Source organism: Urocitellus parryii, chromosome 11 (genome assembly GCF_045843805.1).
Source record: "Urocitellus parryii isolate mUroPar1 chromosome 11, mUroPar1.hap1, whole genome shotgun sequence".
NCBI lineage: Eukaryota > Metazoa > Chordata > Mammalia > Rodentia > Sciuridae > Urocitellus > Urocitellus parryii.
In genome coordinates, this window is record NC_135541.1 from 76,765,234 (window position 1) to 76,787,585 (window position 22,352).

The 22,352-nt window shown below is 31.5% G+C and overlaps 1 protein-coding gene across 3 annotated transcripts in view; it reads left to right on the forward strand.

Moving 5' to 3' along the window:
* Positions 1-22,352, forward strand: part of Ptbp2 (polypyrimidine tract binding protein 2) — a 70,102-nt gene that overhangs the window by 25,422 nt on the left and 22,328 nt on the right. For all 3 annotated transcript variants that reach the window (XM_026401399.2, XM_026401401.2, XM_026401402.2), the window contains exons 4-8: positions 4,978-5,150; positions 6,108-6,251; positions 12,195-12,359; positions 12,446-12,556; positions 20,584-20,779. In XM_026401399.2, coding sequence (XP_026257184.1) covers positions 4,978-5,150; positions 6,108-6,251; positions 12,195-12,359; positions 12,446-12,556; positions 20,584-20,779 — 789 coding nt within the window. The remainder of the gene's footprint in view (positions 1-4,977; positions 5,151-6,107; positions 6,252-12,194; positions 12,360-12,445; positions 12,557-20,583; positions 20,780-22,352) is intronic.

The window sequence follows — 22,352 nt, forward strand, 5'->3', positions numbered from 1 at the left end:
TTAGACATGACTCTAAAAGCACAGTCTATTAAAAAAACAAATGGAACTCGACATCAAAATTAAACATTTCTGTTCTTTAAAAGATACTTTTTTTAAAAAAATATGTTTTTAGTTGTTTATGGACCTTTATTTTACTTATTTATATGTGGTGCTGAGAATCGAACCCAGTGCCTCACACATGTGAGGCAAATGCTCTACCACTTAGCCATGATCCCAGCCCAAAAGACACTGTATTAATTTTTTTTGTAGTTGTAGATGAACAGCATGCCTTTATTTTGTTTGTTTATATGTGGTACTAAGGATAAAACCCAGTGCTGCACACATGCTAGGCAAGCGTTCTGCTACTGAGCTATAGCCACAGCCCCAAAAGACAGTAAGAGAATGAAAAGATAAGCCATCAGGTGGCAGTACATCTCTACAAAGAAGTAGTTGATAAAGGACTTATATTCAGAATGTATATGTAAATTCAGAGTAAGTAAACTCAATAATGTGACTATTTTAACCAGTTGGCCAAAATATTTGAACAGGTAGTTCAGCAATATGTTGAGACATAAACACATGCACAGTGTCTTATTACTGTTCAGATAAATGTAGATTAAAGCTACAGTCAGATAACATTACATACCTGTCAGAATGACTAAAATTTAAAAAGACTGACCTTACCAAATGTTGGAAAGAATGTGGAGGAACTATGACACTCATAAAGCTGATACAAGTTTAAAATTATAGGGCTATTTTGGATAACAATTTGTCAGTTTTTTAAAAAGTTAAATATTATTACTTTCTCTGTGATCCTCCTGTTTGCTAGGCATTTATCTAAGAAAAATGAAGAAGATATATGTTCATTAAAAAACTTGTATGTGAATGTTCATGGCAGCTTCATTTGTAATAACCCCAAACTAAAACTATACAATTGTCCATCAGCAGAGGATGGATAGACGGGTGGTTGTTTTGGCATTATGTGTTGTTTCATACTATGGAAAATTGCTCAGCCATGTTGAGTGAGTTATTGATTGTAACAGTAGGGTGAATTTCCAAATTACATTGTGGGAAATATGGGAGAAAATCATCCTGTGTGATTATATTAATTTGAAACTCTACGAGATTTAAACTAAAGCAAATTGGTGTTTGCAAGGAGTACTGAGGATGGTAAGGGTGGTAGGAATACGGTGGCAAGGGGACACAAGGAAACTTGGGAGTGATGGATATATACACAGTCATATCTTGGTGTCTGTGAGATTAGTTATAGACACCTGCCCCCACTCTCACTCCCCATACCAAAATCCAAGAATTCTCAAATCCGGTTATGTAAAATGTCAGAGTATTTGTATATAACCTACACACATCTTCCTGTATGTTTAAGTTATGTCCAAATTAATAATAATATCTAATTCATTGGCTATACATTATTTCTTTTGGGTGGATATAGTCTTGGATACAGTTGACGTGAAACTGAAGGTAAAAGCCAGTGGAAAACAAAGATGTTCATTTGAGGATTTGAAGTCCATAAATCTCCTCCTTAAGCTTGAGTCTTTAAAATAACTGAGTAGTATATGAAAATGTTATTACTTTGTATCTCCAACTTATATGCATGAGTAAAAGCATTACTATATTCTTTGTTAATTGAATATAAAATTTTACTTTCCAAACTATTCTGGGTTTACCAGAATGGAAGAGAAAGGATCATGCGTAGAAGTCTAAATTATTCTGTTTTTCTAAGGAATCATAGATCTGAAGTCCAGACAGACCTAATTCTTTCTCTCTCATAGGGTATATGTAGATGTTTCATAAGCTGAGGCCCTGCATTTTCTTTTGCCTTTTTATTAAGAATTCTCATTTCCCATTTTCACATTGTTACAGTATAAGTTACTTAAAACAAAGACTTTCATAGCACCAACATATGAATACTAGGTGGCTACTCTCTTGATACTGTTAACTGAGAGAATATCAGATAGTGGGAAGAGAGAGAGTAAATTTTGATGACTACCTGATAGCTGGCTTGGTCTTTGGGAAAAAAAGGAAAGATCTTTTTAGGTCATCATCTGTAATGTGAAATTTGTCTTTGGGATTATTTTGTAGCATAGTAGTTAGAACATAGGCCATAGAACCCATACTCTCTGGTTTTTAATACTTTTTTTACTACATCTGTCTTTACCACTTAGTACCCATTTTAGTAATTGAGCATTTAACCAGCTTTTACCTATAAATAGGATTGATGGGTCATAATAACAGCAATCTTAAGAGTTTTAAATTGCACAACCTGTTAACTTTTTGAATGTTATTATTGATGTAAAGGACAATTGCATCTTTCTATATTTTTTCAAGAAACCAAGATTTTTATCTTATTCTTTGTCAATAGTATTCTACCTTCATCTGCTGCCACTGTCCAGAAAATGTACAACACAAATCCAAAGCAATAAATTATTCTCTTAGTAGATTTAGGCAGGCTTTTGTATTGTGGGGATTATATTCTGAAAATCATTTGAAAGAAAAAGCCTTTTTTCCTTATAGGAATAACTATAGGTAGAATCTTTATTGTTGGTTTTCTCCCCTTGACTTACTCTCAGAAGGAAAAGGACAGACAAAAGTAAGTGAAACTGAAATTTGCTGGTTTGAGTATCCTGAAATCATAACTCATGGGGTTCAGCTTATGAAGTATTTGCCCTTGCTATTCAAACTAATGAAGAAGAATAAACTACAGATTTTCTATTCTTGAGACTGTTTTATCAGGAAAAGACCTTAGTCCTACATCAGAGGAATATGTGTATGTGCTAATTATATGTTTTAAGATACCTGTGTATGTTTCGATTCCCTGCTTTAACTTACACAGACCTAATGATAATTTGTTAGATAAAATGATATAAAATAGAAAGTTGGGGAGCCTGTGTGTGCACAAATCTTCCTCAGTAATGAAAGGAGGTGTGAATAGCTTCCTTTAGTTGCTCATATTTCTGGAGTGTAGAAGAGCTAGCAAGCCAAGATTTTCAGAATAATATATTCAGAAGCCTGAGCTCACTACTTTTCCTGTACAAAGGCAGCATAGGGTAATTATTAAATACATTGGCCAGCCATTCAAGTATATATGCCTAGGTGAAACTCTTAGTAAAATGATGGCTTTAAGTATAGCTTGACATAATGAGTTCACATCTTATCTCATAGAGATACTTTCTATGGTCATACAATAAAGTCATTACTACCATCCTCTAGTAGTCCTCAGATAAATCACTTTTAATCATATCACTCTGTTTTAGTTGATTTATAGCATTTATTATTACACAAGAAATTACTTGGTTTATGTACTAGTTAGTCTACCTCTCCTTCTATAGGAATTGTAATCATCTTTTATACAGCTGTATTTCCATAGCTTAAAGCAGTTCTAAACACATTTTTATACTCAGCAAATGTTTGAAGAATCAGTATGTAAATGAATTTTGAGGACAGATCAAGGTAATCTCAGAATTTTATTGATAACTTCTGAATGTACATTATATTGTTTTAGATGGTATTACAAGTTTGGGAGGAGTTTGATGAAATACATAAAATTTGATACAAAATAGAGTATGCATGTATGTTTCTGAATGGAGACAGTTTCTCAAAAAATAAAAAGGGCCAGGCATGTGGCAAGTGATCCTGGGTTCAATGCCTAATACAAAAAAAAAAAAAAAAAAAATGCTAGGGGGTTGTGTCCTTAATTTTGGTTAGAGTCTCAAATGTCAATTATTCTTGAGTACCTAGAAGATATGATTAATGATTGATCTGCTTTAGTGGATAAAGTGGACATCTTTTCAGATGATTCTGCATAAAACCTAGCCTATTTTATAGGCATCTTAATTAGAGATTTTTACTTTTTGTGAGCTTTAGAATGAAGGCAAGGAAATAATTTATTGATTGAGATATTAGTTTACTTTAAAGTTTAGTTACTGAGTTCATGAATGATTTATAGTATGTTGATATTTGAGTTCATGAGTAATTTACAGTATGTTGATATTAATAGTCACAAAGTAGTTAAATACATAGATTGTATGGTGATAATAACAAATTAGGAGAGTCTCATGGTATGAATGGATTACATAATAATTTTTATTTTATTCTCTTCTTTCATCCTGTTATTTAGTAGGACATTTTCTAAGTTTAACAGTGTATAATTTCTCAGGTAAAATTATGAACTTCCTGATTTTTATTAACCCAATTTTTTCACATTTTTTTTTCACATTTATCTGTTCCCCATGTAGAGTTTTGCTTTATTTACTGGCTTCAGCCTCAGCTGAAAATATTGAATAGAAAATTCCAGAAATAAAAAATTCATAGGTTATTAGTGTTGTACTGTTCTGAGTTCTGTGATGAAATCTCTTGTCCTACTCCCCCAAAATGTGAATTATCCCTTTGTTCAGTGTATCTACATTGTATGAGCTAATCCCCTGACACTTAGTAGCCATCTTGGTCATAAGATTGTCTAGGTACCCAGTGTTTGTGTTCTAGTAACAATTTACTTGGCCCTAAAGTTCAAATTTTCATTTCAGTTTGTTACAGTTGTTCTCTTATCTCTTATCTCTTATCATGTCTAATTTATAAATGAAATTTCATCATAGGTTAGTATGCATAGGAAAAAAAACATGATATATGTAGAATTTGGTATTATCCATGATTTCAGACATACTCTGGGAATCTGGGAATGTATTCAGATAAGGGGGACCTGATATATTTGTGTTGGTCTGCAAAAGGATGGCTAAATTGCAATAATTGTTTTTTAGTTATTGTATGGTTTCTTTATGAAATTGCATTTTTATATTTTGGCTAATCACTTTATTACTATGTATATCAGAAATATTACTTGATAGCAATCATAACTTAATGGCTAACGTAATTTTATTTAATAATAATTGATGGATATGGTTTTCTCCATTTTATTGAAAGCCCAATTTTTGAATTTTTAGGAATCACTTAAGTGTAAAGACTGTGTTTTTAAATATCTTTCAGCCAATGGTAATGATAGTAAGAAATTTAAAGGAGAAGATAAAATGGATGGTGCTCCTTCTCGTGTACTTCATATTCGAAAATTACCTGGTGAAGTGACAGAAACTGAAGTTATTGCTTTAGGCTTACCTTTTGGTAAGGTAACCAACATCCTTATGCTGAAAGGAAAAAACCAGGTATATTTCTTTCAAGGTTTATGAAATGTAAAACCACAAACTATTCAGCAAACTAGTTTACTTAACAGTGGCCCTACAGTTCAAATTTTTATTTCATTATATTGTTATAATTTTGATTAACTGTCACTTAGTAAAAGGATTAGTTTTCTGAAAAAAAATATTTTAAATGTATTCCTCTAACTTTTCCTGGTAGTTGCATATGGGAAACTACTGATAGATAGCAAAAATGAATGAGTCACAGCCGTTTTCAGATTTTATCTTTTGAACTCATTTTATCACTTTGGTTTTGAGGAAGAGTCAGAATGATGTTGTGGCAGTATTTCTTTTATTGTATGGTATTTTTTTCTTTGTGATTTCAGAAATCAGTAGGGATGCTGGTAGCGTTTTAACCTTAAGTTTATCCAATGAAAATATTTATCTGGTAGCATTTAGCGGAAATTAGTCATTAAATCTGGATATTCTTCATTTAGCATGTGTAACAGCATTAGGGGTCAGGTATAATAAATAGGAAATCTTGTCTTAAAATTTCTAATAATACTATTTAGATGAATTTATAAAATTAATATTCTCCTGTCTATAGCTGATGTTAATCTAACCTTCAATATTTAATGACTTTGAGACCTCTTATATTTTCTAGGTTAGGAGCATTAGAATTCTGATGCTGGGAAATGTTTATATTTTCTTTAGTTTTTAGTTGATAGAAATAGATTTGTGAGCTATGGAAAGTAGAATGCAGCAGCAGAGTGTATGCAAATGCTTTCTTAGGTTAGCTTTAATTGTATACCGAAACTTCAGTAACACACTTCTAATTTTTCTTCTTAGAGCATGTAAATTAACACCAAGGCTATATTTTAGATTGCATAGATATTTGAATTATAATTCATTATTTATTTGAGTTTAATTTAATAGTATTTTATATATATATATTTATTTATTTTTTGCTATTTAAATTATCAGGCATTTTTGGAACTGGCAACAGAGGAAGCAGCTATTACTATGGTTAATTACTATTCTGCTGTGACACCTCATCTTCGTAACCAACCAATTTATATCCAGTACTCCAATCACAAAGAACTAAAGACAGATAATACATTAAACCAAGTGAGTATGTGTGGGTACATAAATAAAATGGCTTCAAATGTATTAAGAATCTCATAAGTAAAAGAAGATAAAATGTTTAGCCATTCAGAAGATATTTCTGTAGGTATTTTCTTATTATTTTTAAGGTGTTTTTATGCATAATATCATATTCTTATTTAAATTCCTTTAATGCCCTGGTTAGAAGTTTGTTTTGTTTTGTTTTGTTTTTGTTGCAAGTTAAAATTTTGTGTAGATACAAATGTTCTGTTTATGATATAGAACTTACTATTAGCATAAACTGTACTGCTGCTTAGATTTTAAGTTGGGATGTTCAGTGCCTTTGGTGATTTGATTCTTTATAGTACACCTTCATTTCTTATAGAAAAAAATCCTTTTTAAGATCTGTTCATAATTTTCCTGGAATATAAAACATAAGAAGGAAAAATATATGAATGTATTATTGGTTTTATAAAAATATGGTACAGAAAATGTTATTTAAAATTATGTTCAAAAATAGCATACAAATGTGTTTAGAGCTAAATATGTAGGATTGCTGTAAAAACTTCTCTTTTTTAATATTTTTCAGTCAATTATACTTTTGTGTTGAGTAATATAAATATAGTAATATAAACTATGTCTTATTTTATTGAAAATTTAACAGGAAATAATTCCTGATAAATTTTCATCACTTTGTAAAAAGTGACCTGAGATCCCCTTGTTAGTTTTCAAAAAGTAAGCTTGTAATGTTTTTGCCTGAAAGGGCCAATATTTCAGCTGTTTTTGTTGGTTTAATTTTCAGTATAAACTCTTAATTCCTTCTGATGAAGTGAACTTCTAAAATACCGTGAAATATACCAAAAAGAATATCTGTTCTTTATTTTTTTAACTTAGATTTTACATTTGTTTTTACTATTTATTTTAAATTGATAAATAATAATTGTGTAGTGTTTATGGAGTATAATGTGAGATTCAATATATGTATACCTTTTAGGATGATCAGATCAGACTAACTTATCTACCATCTCAAATATTTTCCATTTTTTTTTTGTGCTGAAAACATTTAAAATTGATTCATTTACTATTTTGAAACATAAAATATGTTATTATTAACTGTAGTTTTCAAGCTGTACAGTAGATCACCAGAACCTGTTCCTTCTGAGACCTTGTATCCTTAGACAAACCTCCCCACACCCTCCCATACCATTGCTGTCTTGGTAGCACTGTTGGCTCTATATTTGTGAATTGTTTTTTCAGAGTCTACATTTAAGTAAGATCATGTGGTATTTGTGTCTCTGTGTCTGTTTTATTTCATTTAATATACTCTGAAAATGGAATTTATTATCCTAATTTAATTATTAGTATTTTTATTAAAGTAATTTGTGAACACATTTTTATTTTTATTTTACTTTTGCTGTGCTGGGTATCATATTTAGGACCTTGCACATACTAGCCAAGCTATCTATCTACCCCTTAGTTATACCACCAGCACCACATTCTTGCTTTAAAAAAATAAAATAAAAAATCGAAAGAAAGCAATGAACAAAGAATAAAAATAAAGAGTCTGTAGAAGGATGTATGTGGGAGAGAGGGAATTGTAATTTAAAATAGGATGACCACTGAAAGCCCATTGAGAAGGAACATTGGATACTGAATTACAAAGTGGTTAAGGAGTAAGCCACTTATTCCAGTCAGAGTTATTTTAGACTGAACAAAGAATGCAAAGTTCTTTCTGTTCAGGGGAGTGGGAAAAAAAAAACTGTTTTGAAGTCATAGTTTTAATTTTAAATGTCCTTCAATCTTTTTTATATTGTAGTTGTCACATCTTACGACTTATTCTTTGAGAATTTCAATTACAATATTTTTTTAAAACCTTAGTATACACTGAATTGTCTTTTTTGTTCAGTGTTAGCTGTTTATCTTGTTCTAACTCTCCTTCTAAACCTTTTGTTTGTTCATATTTCAGAATGCATAATTAGATTTTGTTGTACTCTCATGCTTTCCCCATAGGGTAAAGTAATGAGGAGTTGAATACTAAGCTGGTTCCCCCATCCCCACCACCATTAGTGCTAAAGAGGCATCATTTAATCTGAGCCAACAAAACTTCCTTTAGAACTTCTGATGACTTTAAGGGAGGGTGTGTTATTATTTTTGTTTTTCAGTTGTAGGGGCTGTCAAAGAGGAAAGAGGAGTTTAACTGTTTGTACATTGGCTAGATGTTCCATTAATCTTTTTGTATTCATTCTCTTCCCTTCTCCTGCAAACCTGTCTGGTTTTAATCTGATTTCTGTAATTGTCATCCCTTCATTGCTATGTTTTTACTATGTCTTCTGCTCCTTTTGGTTCCATTCATTTTTCTCTTTCTGGGGAATTTAATTTTCAGCTAATGATGACCTTCTTTGCCTTTAGTGATTGCATTTGTTTCATTTGCTATATACTTATAGGAATTAGAGCTTCCTAATAGAAGAGAGACAAAATGAAATATGTTTTAACCATAAATTCTCCTACAGTCCTTCATTAATCACCAAATCCTATCAATTCATTATTAATTTTCTACCTACTGTATTTCACTGCATAATCATTGCCAATTTTATGCCAAATTATTTTCGAATAAGAGAGGGGTGTGACAGTTAGGTGAAGCATTTTTTAAATTGTGCCAGTATTACTTCAGAATTATTTATTATTAAACTGGCTTTGCAAGATTAGGGTGTACGCAGTATTCATGAATATATGTCCAAACTGGTGCACATCATTTCTTTGTGATAGTTTAGCAAACATTTTTCCAATGTGGGAAAAAGAAAGTTAACACATAGTTGTTACTGATTTGTGCATTACAGTCTAAATATTACACTTGATAAAATTTACTACAGTGTTGCAAAGTATGTACTTAACAAAATTTAATCTCTTGTGTCTGAAGATTCTGCACTGCTGATTGGTTTCATTAATTGATGTGCTGTTCTCAATGCCACTTATATAAAATTTATTTACTGTTAGTAGTGCAGCATTGTAAACAAACCACACAAGTCAGCTTTCAGAATATACTGAAAACATGTGTGCATTGAGAATTCTGGGCTTGTGGCTCACAGTGCGCAAGAAGACAAATGCACATCCATATGCCACTGGTGAATACGCTGCTGCTCTATTTACGTTTTAATCAGAGTGACCAACAGAGTTATACCATGCAACGAGTATGCAATGAAAGGTTATAGTGGCAACAATTGGGCCGTAAAATATGGTAGTTTTTGCCATCTCTCCTGCTACATATATTGCTCAGACACTATTGTCTCTTGGCTATATTACAACAGTTTCTTTACCAATCTACTGTCTTTTCCTCCTTGAATTTTTTTTTCTAGTACAACCAAGTCCATATCTTTCTAAAGCACACAAGCCCAACTAAGTTATTCCCCTGCAGCAGGTCCTTTTCATGAATAAAGATCTATTCCAAGGTGACTATATATTTTTTGTCTTGTGGCCATCTGTTTTCATATACTTCTGTCTTGAAAGTAATGATAGGTCCTCTAACATGACATGGTTTCTCTTCATTTTAGTCTTTTACTACCACTGTGCTCTCACTTATACATGGAATATTGTGCTCTGCTTGCCTTTGTACCAATTTTTCATTCCTTACTTTACATGGCCAGTTGTTAAATCTAGCTGTTTCTTTTTCTAGAAAGCTGTCCCTGATCCACAAATAGTGGATTGGGTTTGAGGGCTTTTAATGCAGATTAAAATCACAGTAAGATACTACCATAAACATACCAGATTGGCTAAAATTTTTTAAATATGTATTATCAAGTGTTTGGTGTTAATGTAGAGAAGCTAATATACAAGAGGTGGGAGTATAAATTGATAGAAAACCTGGAGTACCCACTAAAGTTGGACATAGGCATGTCTTTGACTTAGTAAATCTAATCCTAGTATGTATTTGAGAGAACCTATTATATATGTGAAACAAAAGGTTAATTCAAGAAAGTTTATATAACTATATATAATACCCCAAAGGTGGAAGTGATCCAAGTATCCAGTAACAATAGAATAAATTTTGGTGTATTTATTCATTGAAATACTGTGTGGCAATAAGAATGATAAGCTATTACCACCTGCAAAACATAGGTGTTTATCATAAAATAATTTTTATTGAAAGAGGCCAGATGAAAACAGAATATATATGGTATTATTCCATTTATATAACTGTGACTAGGCATGAGTTAGACTTCTAGAGCATTAATAATGTCCCTTTTTTAAAATAGGGGTAATTATTTTACAGAGATGTGCAGTTTGTGATATTTTATTGAACACCATTCGTAGGATTGGTGTCCTTGTCTCTGTATATGATTTTTCCCCCCTCCACTACTGGGAACTGGAGCAAGGGGTACTTTCCCACTGAGCTATATCCTCAGCCCTTTTAATTTTTAATTTCAAGACAGAGTCTCTAAGTTGCTAAGGCAAATCTCAAACTTGGAAACCTCTTGGTCATCCTTCTGTGTTGCTGGGATTATAGGCATGTGCCATCACACCTAGTTTCTGTGTATATGTAGTGTTTTGATAAGTTCATTTAAATCTAGATTAGCCATCTTAATTGCATGAATAGAAAAATAAACATCTAATAAGTCATTTGTTACTGATAGAAGAGAACACAGTTGTTAGGCTAAAAAAGGAAGATGGAGAACAATGAATAATATTAGGGAAAAAAGTATGAAGTAGTTGCGTGCATATATGTCTATATATGTAGATAGCCATCTCTGGAGTAATACCCAAGATCATTTTGGTATTGGGATGATAAGGGAAAACAGACTTGTGAGTCGGAAGAGAAACTTCACCTTTTATTTTAGTTCAATTGTATATCATGAGCATTTGATTCCTATTTTTTAAAAAGCATTTCATTATTTGTAGCAGTATATGTTAGTGCTTTTCTAAGTTGTGGTATTTTGTGCTCGTTATTGTAGATAAATATATGTTAAGAACGTGATCACTAAAGAGGAAAATAATATTGCAGTGAACTACTTAAAATAATTAGAAAAATTAAGTACTCTAGAAACCTTTTAAAATATATTTTCCATAGTAGCATTAGGGTGTCTATTATAAATATTCACCATGCCTCAAAATAACAGGTTTTAATTGAGTTACTTGAGCTAATATATATATACATATATATAAGTTCACAGTTCATTATTTAATTTAAATGATGAGGCTTGTCTAGATGAGATTTTGTACTTCTTAAATCTCAAGCAACATGATCCCTGGTAGTATTTCAGGGATTCTTACTTATTTTTATTAGTGAACATTCTTATTTATTCTTATTGGTGTCCTAATTCTTTTGTATTCTCCTTCCATTTCATCTATCACTATAGTATGTTTGTATTCTAATTTATCTGCAAATGTAGATTTTTCAAACCATAAATTAATGTAAAGAGATTTGTCATTGTTATGTGTAATAATTATTTACTTTGGTGTGTGTTTTCTAACATTGGATAAGGTAGGAAGAAATTATTTTCTTATCAGAAATCTGTTAGAGTAATAGAAAAAGGTATATTAGTGATAATATACAGTTTTTTTAGTGCATTGAACAAGATTTCCTAAAACTACTATATTTTTTCAATTTTATGTTAATCTTTCACACTTAAAGCTCAGAGTCTTATAATAATCTATCAGTTAGGACAATTTTTTTTGAATAATCCAGTAGTTTTCTTGTTGAGATTTGCTGTATACCTATTTTATGGAATGAATAATGTTAGATTAAACTTTTCCTAAAGAAAAGTTTTTGTTAACCAATATAACAGATCACATCCTGTTATATTGTCTATTTTTGATTGTTTGTCCAATGTAGGTGCCAAAACCTAAGTAACATTTTTTAAATAATACCAGTAGAATATGTGAATTACAGACAGACCGTAGTATAACATGTGACAAAGTATGAGTGAAAATGATAGGTGTATTTTTAAAACTACTTTCTTTTTACATTTTCAGCGTGCACAAGCAGTGCTTCAGGCTGTGACAGCTGTCCAGACAGCAAACACTCCTCTTAGTGGCACCACAGTTAGTGAGAGCGCAGTGACTCCAGCCCAGAGTCCAGTACTTAGAATAATTATTGACAATATGTACTACCCTGTAACACTTGATGTTCTTCACCAAGTAAGTTTAATTTACATACTTATCTATAAAGAGAAGAAATAGTAATACAATAGAGAAGAAATGTTTTGCTTTTAATGTTTTAACAGATATTTTCGAAGTTTGGTGCTGTATTGAAGATAATCACATTTACAAAAAACAACCAGTTTCAAGCTTTGCTCCAGTATGGTGATCCAGTAAATGCTCAACAAGCAAAACTAGTAAGTCTAGAGCTTCTTTTGAGTTAGTGGTATTTTTTCATTTATTTTTATATATATAAAATATGTATATATTATATATATAATGTACCCCTATGTATATTTATTATTTACATATACATAAAATATGTATATGCTTTATATATATATAATGTACCTATGTATAGTGTTATAGATATTTGTGATATATACCTATGCATATATAACATAATATATTGATCCTTATGTAACTTAATAATGCATATAGCATTATAGATAGTAAAAATATTAACATAATTTAGGATACCTTAATAATTATAAAAATGTATATTTTAAGGATAATCATGACTGTAGTTACATAGACTTGAATTATTTTACATTTAAAAAAATTTTTTTTATTGCATTTTTAAGTGCAAAGTTTTGGGCTATTGAGAAGATAGGAGTGTATTGTGCATGCACACCTTTATCAGGATTTTTTGTAGTTTCCAATGGGAGTTTCAAAGTAATTTTGAGATAGTTTGGATTAAATATATAATGTAAATGTAGTTCAAATGCTGTGATAAGTTTTGATTTAAGATTATATCTTAATATTCTTTTAATGATTTCCTTTTTTAATAAAGACAGATTTCTTAAATAGATTCTGCTCTTTAATTCATATCTTTTGTTTGTTTGTTTGTTTGGCATTGTTAGATATGGAGGGGAAGAGATTTACTAATAGAAGTAAATTTCTGCATGTTACCTGCCATTGAAAACTACCATGCTAGTATATTTTGCTTCCAAATGGCTAAATCTTCTTTTTTGTGTATCTTACTTAATTCTATTTTATTGTCTGTTTAACTTCCTGTGCCATATTTTCTCATTATTATTATTCCATTAATTAAACCATTAAAAATACATTATGAAACCATTAAATCTTTATATACCTTTGTCTTAGCTCATTTTCTTTCTTTCCCTTATTTTTAAACTAATTATGGTTTCTAGTATTACAGTGCTTCTCTTGATCAAGGTTATTTATTTGGAACTCAGACCATTTTTGACTTTTGCTTCATTGTATTTTCATCCTCAGTGTCTCATTTGGGGAGATGCTTTAGGTAGCAGAAACTCTGTACTACTAATGATAGCATAATGATAATAGTTTACCAAGTACTCTTATTCCATTTTTTTCTCACCATTAATCTGTATTTTAAATAGAATAGGGATTTTTCCCCTTCCTTTGTTACAGAATGATCCTAAGATGTAAAAAAGGTGTATTGCTTATAATACACACAATCTGTAAGGTAGACATTTTTCAGATAGTCTTTTTATTCAATATGTTGCTACTCGCTCAGTGGTTCCCAGGTTATGTGAACTCATCTTACTATGCTTTCCTTTTAAGGCATACGTTAACTATGATCATTCTTTTTTCCCCAAAATAATGGTTCTTGGCATGCACTGACCCCGCCCCCAACATTGTATATTGTATATAAAAAATATAATATTTTGTATACATCGAGTTACCAAAATCAGTGTTATATGAGTTTTTATTAAGAGACAATGTAGAAGCCATGGTTTTAACAGCATTTTTTGCAACTTTAATTATATTTTAAAATGGTATACATTTTTTTGATGTAGAATATTTTATTTGCCATTCTCTTCTGATCCTAGAGGAAAAGTATTTGGTAAAGAAACAGTGAAGAAGGGGATAGGAAGGGCAGCAGAATACAACAGACACTAGTATGACAGTATGTAAAAACGTGGATGTGTAACCGATGTGATTCTACAATCTGTATACATCTGTATACGGGGTAAATATGGGAGTTCATAATCCACTTGAATCAAATGTATGAAATATGATATGTCAAGAGCTTTGTAATGTTTTGAACAACTAACAATAAAAAAGAATAAAATTTAAACAAACAAACAAAATAAACAGTGAAATAGGATTTGATTAGAAGTTTTAGTGCATTGGGCTGTAATTCTTACAGGAAAAATATGTGTGCATCTTGTCTGAAGTAATCTGTAGTTACATTTAATTTCATGATAAAAGAGTGCCTCAATTATGTTATATGTTTGAGATTTTCATTTAACCAGTCTTTGGTGTGCTGATAAGAAGCATTAAACCACAGGTGTTTGTGTATGTTTATCTTCACTCACTTATATCTTCTCTACAAAGATTTAAAATTATAATTAATTCTAAGAGAGGAGATGAGTATGTTATTAAGTATGTATTCTATATTCTGGTAATTGAACTTAATTTCATGGCACTTACTCAAGAAGGGAAAAGGTCTTTATTTTCTAAGCTTCCTTGCCCCATTGTTATATGATCTAGACCTCTTGGTAAAATTTTTGATGACTTCACTTCTGCACATTCTTCATAGCTGCATCAAGGCTGTACTCAAAGAACATTGGATATCATATTATCTGATAATTGTTATCAGTTAAACTCATGAGCATCATCTACAAAGAGACCTTCTATTCTTGCTTGAAAAATCTCTTTCCTTCAAGGAGAATGTTGTCTTTCACAGTGACCATATCAGATAGAAATTTCCCCTTCCACTGTGTCTTTACTCACTCTTACTTATTTGTAGAAAAGCATCTGATGGAAACTCCATTAATTAATTTTTTTAAAAATCTATATGTGCACCAATCTTTCTCTTTGAATAAAAGGTATAGATATTTCTTTACCTAAGATCAGTAAAAAACAGATCCCATAATCTACTGCCTCCTAAGACACTTGGCACTGTCATCTCTTCTTTCCCTTTTATTTTCTCTATATTGGCTACTTTTATCCAGTAGGTTCAAACCTCTTCTATTTTAAATTTAACTCAACTTCAGGTAACTCTCCATCTATAATTCTAGATACCTTTCCAACTATCACCCTGCTTCTCCTCTCCCTTTTGATTTATATAACCAGACTTCTTAAATAAGCTGTCTTTAACTTTAATATCCTCTTTATTTTTCTAGTGTAATTTTATTTCAGCCCTGTTTACCCAAATTAGTCTTCTGAGTATCACCAGAAGTAAGAGTACCTAAATCCCTATAGTAATATTCAGTATTAAACTAGTGTAACATTTGACACAGTAAACCACTGTCTTTAATATTTTCTCTACTGGTCTCTCAATACTTCTCACCTAGATTTATCCTCTTTGGGTATTTCTTGTTACATCCTTCTGACTTGGAAGCCTTATCTATTCTCGCAGCTCATTCTTGGTTATGCATAGTATATCATTTTCTCTAGCTCAGACCTTTTCTCATTGACTCCAGACTAAGAATGCAGTAGACCATTAGACCCTTTCAAATGAGTATATTCAGCTTCTGCTTCTGGCATTCCCTATGTCACAGCATAAAGTACCAACTTGAGTCTCTTCAGCAATCTAGAAAACGGAATTATTCTTCTTTCTTCCAGTCTAGCACCAAATATTGATTCTAACTCCTAAATTTCTGTTTGAATCTGATCAGTTGTCTCCAGCTCTCCTGTTACCTAAACAGGTATTTTTCAGAGAACTGATATCTGAGGCTTTTAAGGGCTTTTGCCTAAGTACAAATCAGCATACTTCTAGCTACCGTATGCCAACTATTGATGTTGATATAAATTATAACACAGTTTCTTATCTTCATGCAGAGTGGCTTGGGCTGCTGGTTCATGGACTTTTTTTTTTTTTTTTTTGAGTAGCCCTGGTCTTAGCCATCCTCTCAGAAATCTCTGCTTATTGGTCTTTTGACGAAACTCACCACTTTGACATCTTCCCCTACACCCATTATTTTTCCACAGAGTACTGAGAATAGTCTCAAATTTTTATTTCTTCTATTCTCAGTGCCTTTTAGTGATTGACTTTTGTCCTTTAGGATAAAGTCTAAAGTCAATGACTTATGAGATTATAAATCATTCCTTAACTTGCCTCTCCTGTCTTATCTCCCATCTCTTTGGCTCTGTTGAACTTTAAGTAGCTTGCATATGCTGTTTTTTCGGATCCTTTAGGTTTACAAGTTGCTATTTCACTTACTTTTTTTTGGGGGGGGGGCAGTGCTAATAGTGCTTTTTTATCTCCTTATGCTTAACTTCTGCTCATCTTCCTCTTTCAAGTATCAGGTTAGAAGCCTTGTCTCAGAAAGTTCTTCTTTTTCACCTGGATTAGATTTTTATAATTATTTGTTAAATGTCTGTGTATTTTCTGTCAGATTATATATTAGGGTGGATACCATGTCAGCTTTGTATCTGTTAAATTTATTGAACATTGATATTTAAGTTGGTAATCAAAAGCCATACTAACAATCCAGTTATCAAAAAGAAACTGATCTTGCGCACACCTGTAATCCCAGAGGCTCTGGAAGCTGAGGTAGAAGGATCTTGATCAAGTTCAAAGCCAGCCTCAGCAATTTAGTGAGGCCCTGAGCAACTCACCAAGACCCTGTGTCTAAATAAGATATAAAAACGGTCGGGGATGTGGCTTTGGTACCAGGTTCAATGCCTGTACCAAAAAAAAAAAAAAAAAGTGGCAAACCATACACTTACTGATTTAAGGTCAGTGAACCCAATAAAGGTAAAACAGCAAATCATTATTAGGTTGCAATTTAGTCACCTTGCTGAAAAAACAAATCAAGACAAATAGAATATTTTTGATCAGAAGAACAAATCACATGCAGGAGAACAATTATCTATGAATGATAATAGGACATTCAGAAAGAAAAGAATTAAAAGTCAAGGAAACATCTTCAAAATACTTAAAAGGAAAATGGGGCAGAGTTTCTTAAAATATGCTATATTCATACAATAGAGTACTATTTGGCATTATAAAATGATGTGGAACTGAGACATTTAGCAACATTATTTGGCTGAGTAAAAGATACTGGATACAAAGGAGTACTTTCTATAAGATTCTGTTTATGATGAAAACTATCAGATCTGTCATCGTTTGTAGGTGGTTCACTGGCTGGGAAGGGATATTAGGGTCTTTGCATGAAGATAATATACTATACATATAGAGTATCATGGATTACAGAGATATACATTTCTCAAAGTTAATTGCACAGATTACAAGACCCAGGAAGAGTGTCAGACCCAAGTCTGAGTTAGAGATGAGTTGGTGGGTGCAGAATGATCTGCAGGCTCAACCCTTTTCCACACTAACAGGACCAGCCAGAGGATCCACTTCCGTGTGCATTCTGATGGGGAAGTTATAGCACATAGACCTCATTAAAAATTGACATGTCTTCTCTAGTTGATCACTCTATTGATTAAATTAATACATATTTTATTATATTTTATCATGTGGGTGTATATTAAATATAAAATTATTTTTATGTTTTATAAATAAATATCTAAATCAATAAAAATGTAACTGATCTTCACATTTATGTATTATCTTTTAGAAAAGTCTTGTTGCTGTTTTGTAGTATGAAGTATAAACACATAGGCTTTCCCTTGGCTTTATTTTTTTGTGATACTGGGGATTGAACCCAGGGGCGCTACCACTGAGCTATACCCTCAGTCCTTTTTAAGAATTTTTATTTTTAGACAAGATCTTGGTAAGATCCCGAGTACCTCCAACTTGTGATCCTCCTGCTTCAGCCACCTGAGTTGGTGGGATAATGTGTGCACCACCACATACAGCTTCTTTGACTTTAAAAAGTGCAACTTTCATGGTTGGTTTGTTTGTTTTTTGATACTGGGATTGAACTCAGGGACATTTGACCACAGAGCCACACTCCCCGCCCTATTTTATATTTATTTAGAGACAGGGTCTCACTGAGTTGCTTAGCACCTCAGTAAATTGCTGAGGTTGGCTTTGAACTTGCCATTGTCCTGCTTCAGCTTCCCAAGCCACTGGGATTAAAGGTGTGCACCACTATGCCTGGCTAGCTTTTATGTTTTTGAGGAATAAAATTAATACATAAAAATAGCCCAGTTTTTTGAAATAGACATGATATAGTTTCCTTTTCTCTTGGACCTTATAAAGTTTTTTATGTGGCTAAATTGTAGTACACATGAGTAGGAAATGAATTTTTTTGATTGTTTTTGTTTTGGTTATGAGAATCAGCTTTTCATGAGCATTACCTCTTTCAGTTAGGAATATCTCTAATAGTATTCCTAACTGAAAGAGGTAATGCATTTGTTCATTTTAGCATACTTCTGGATTCTTTTAAACTATTCCTTTTGGAGATTACACATCTTCGGTTACTAATAGTTAAAAATAGAGTGAAATGTTTGCAGAAGTAAAAGCATATCATTCATTTAAATTTTTTTGAGAGACCTAATGGAATTATCTTTTTTTTTAATCTTTTTTCCTAGTTTTTAAGACAAACATTCTCTCTGACATCTGTTTAATTCTATTTCACCCTTTTAGCATTTACTATTTATGTATTCCACATTCATACTAATGAAGGGTTTATTATGAAACTCATGGTTTTAGAATATTTAGGGAACTCCTGCATAATCTGTTAAGAGTTTTATGTTGGTAAATAAAAGGTCTTAAGTATTTTATCAGTGTTATAAGCCAAATATTCTTGATTTTGATTTTTTTTTCCTGACTTGCTAAAAACTAGTTATTAAGATAGTTAAACAATTTGGAACTTAAGGTTTCCCTGAGCATTTGTTAAATTCCCCCAAGAATCATCCTCATAAAAATAAGTTAGGCAAATAAATAGTAAACATTGAAACAAAATGGAAATATTATTGGGACTTTTCATATTTTTAAACTATATGCAGTGTTTCATTGTGTTGTTTCAAATGCATTCAGTGTCTTAACATCTTTCTTGCATTTTGATGACCATGTTTTAATCAAATTTTAAATTCACTATGAAATTTTGTTCCTGATAGTTTCATTTCATTGTCAAAGCTGTCATTGTGAGTTGGTACATTTGAAAGATCTTATTGCAGAGTATCTTGCTTTTATTATCAAAAAATCTTTGCTGCAGCAAGATCACTGAATTTCCTGTCGCTAAACCACAGGACTTACTTGTGTGCTATTCTTTCCTGGATATTGTAAATACGTGAGCTTGAAGTGAGATTGCATATTTTTTTTAACTTGATTTTTCTTTCTATTTTGTTTATGATTACTTCAGCTAGCTACTGAAAATTCCTGGATTGCTGTGTACGGGCATCCTTATTTTTCTCTGTTGCAGACAGTTTTAATTTAGTTCTTGTTTGTGTTTTTCCCCAACTCTTATACCTTAGGTATGATTGTGTAATTTCCACCTACATAAAGATTTTTCTAAAAGTTTAAAAGGAAAATGTCAAAAGTTTCTAGAAGACTTTCTAACACTTGGCAAAATTATTGTTGACAATTTGGTAGTATAATTCCATGTTGCTTGGAAATAGCTCTCAAAAGACTTTGTTTGAATTCAGTAAATTTTTGTCATTACTTACTTTTAACATTAATCTAGATAACTCAAAGCTAAATCTTACAAGATCTCATTTTCTCTTTGATATTGTTGAACTAGTAACCTGAGAGTAATTTCTTATTTATTTTATTTTTTACATATTGTATGGAAATATACATTCTAGAATTTATTTGATTGATATTTTCTTTATATGAATACTACATAAGTAAATTTTCAGTATTTGCCTTTACAGCAGGGTATTGGAATAATTTATATTATAATGACTGGTAAAATTGACACTTGGCTTCTACTTTTATGTGATGGTAGGTGCCTTAACCCAAATGGAGTTTAAATGCTAACGTGTATAAAGTCCCTTTAAGATGAATTTTCACCATTGGTTTATAATGGATGAATTTCTGTTGAATTAGTTTTTAGGTTTTTAACTTGGCAAATATAATCATATAGAACTCAATCTTGTTATTAAGGGAAGATTTGTTTTTTGAGAGAATGAGAATATGTGAATGAATTAAAGATTTATGTACTTAAGCAGCTGTAGAGGTTTACTCTTTCTGTTACAGGACATGTGTATTCTAGTGAAAATATTCTATTTAAAGAAAATAGTGCTTGGTGGAAATTAATACATTTACTGTGAGAACAGCACAGTATGATGTTTGAAATTTGCATCTTTTTCCTGTTTTGCTAATTTCCAAATGTTATTAAAGATCACTGATGTATTTTATTCACTTTTACAGGCCCTAGATGGTCAGAATATTTATAATGCTTGCTGTACCCTAAGGATTGATTTTTCCAAACTTGTGAATTTGAATGTAAAATACAACAATGATAAAAGTAGGGATTATACTCGACCTGATCTTCCATCTGGAGATGGGCAGCCTGCCTTGGACCCAGCTATTGCTGCAGCATTTGCCAAGGAAACATCTCTTTTAGGTATGATTTTTATTGTCTCTTCCACTTTCTCCCATTTGTTAAATGGGACAGTGCCTCTTAAATTCCAGTAAGTATAATGAATCCCTCATTTTGGACTTTTAACAAATTATGTCAGGTTTCATGACCTATTGTTTTTCTTACGTGAAAAGGCATATGAATGCTGTTAGAAAAAGTATTCTTCATTTGTTTAATATAGTGTTAGTTTGTTCTCCCAAAACAAAAGTAGAAAAGTTTTATTTAAAAATATCATAGAGTTTTAATAATATGTTTATGCTTCAAATTTGATGTCATACTTTCTGTATCTAAGTCTAGGCCTAAGACCCTTGTTCCTATTCTTATTGTTTTACTTTAGTGCTGCATAGAAACAGTGATGTGTTAATAAACAAAGCATGTAACTAGAGTAGGTGTATGGGTTTTTTGAAGCATATTTTAAAAATGATGATTTTTGATAAAATATATATTTGCATTTTCTCTTATTTACATTTTATCTTGTCTACCATGGATTTAAGCCATCTACTACAGTATGAAAATATGCAACTGATAGTCTATGGGGTCGAAGAAAAAAATAAGGGAAAATGCTATTTTTGTAAGTAAGATGAACATAGTGATTTACAGCTCAGATGGAATTTTAGCTGTTTGGAAAATTGATTGTTTTGGTATTTGTAACATTACTTTAAATCACTTTTTTTTGGATGACATACTGACTCTTGAGTTTAGTTTATGTCCATCATTTTACAAAGTCATTTTAAAGAATATTATAATGAAGTGATTTTTGGAAATATTTATTTGCTATGGAGCTGTAATAATAATGCTGTTCATTTATAAGTATGTATGCATAAATGTTAGGTATGTGAAGTGAGAAACTAGAATGTGCAAATGAGCAATTGATATTTGAAAGTGATTCTGATGACTTCAAACAAAAATGACCCTTGCAGTTTTCTGATGTGTCTGGCATAGGCCACAGTATTTATCATGGCTGTAATAGAAACTTTAGGTTGCTAACACTCTTTCCATACAGAATCTCTCTTACTATATGGGCCTAGTTAAATTGAAGCCTTCAGTTTGGCTTGCAAGTTAATAACATGACTATTTTGGAGTATACAGTTTTTAAAGACAAGGTCAAGATTGAGACGACAGTGAATGATACATGACTCTTGCTTTTAATTCTTACTATCTGTTATTAAATTCTACTGATATAATTTATATTAACTTACAGAAGAAAATAGAATCAATCAACATTTACTTACTGAGTAGTTTCTAGGTCTTAGGCATTCTGCCAGGCACTTGGCAGCTATATTATTGAATCCTTACAATAGTCAAATAAAGGAGATGTTAGCACTAAGATTTTGTGGTTTCTGAAAATTTTAAAAATTCACGTGCAACTCATTAAAGAAACAATTTAAGGATAAAATACCAAGAAACTCCCATCTAGCATCAAGCATGAACCATAGTAATCATTTCCTTGGAGTCTTAAAAATCTATGTGTTTGCTCATTTGGTTATACTGGATGTGTTTGGTTTCTGAGTAAGTTGTATTTAGAAGTTACCTGGTTGTTCTCCTAGGGAATTCATCA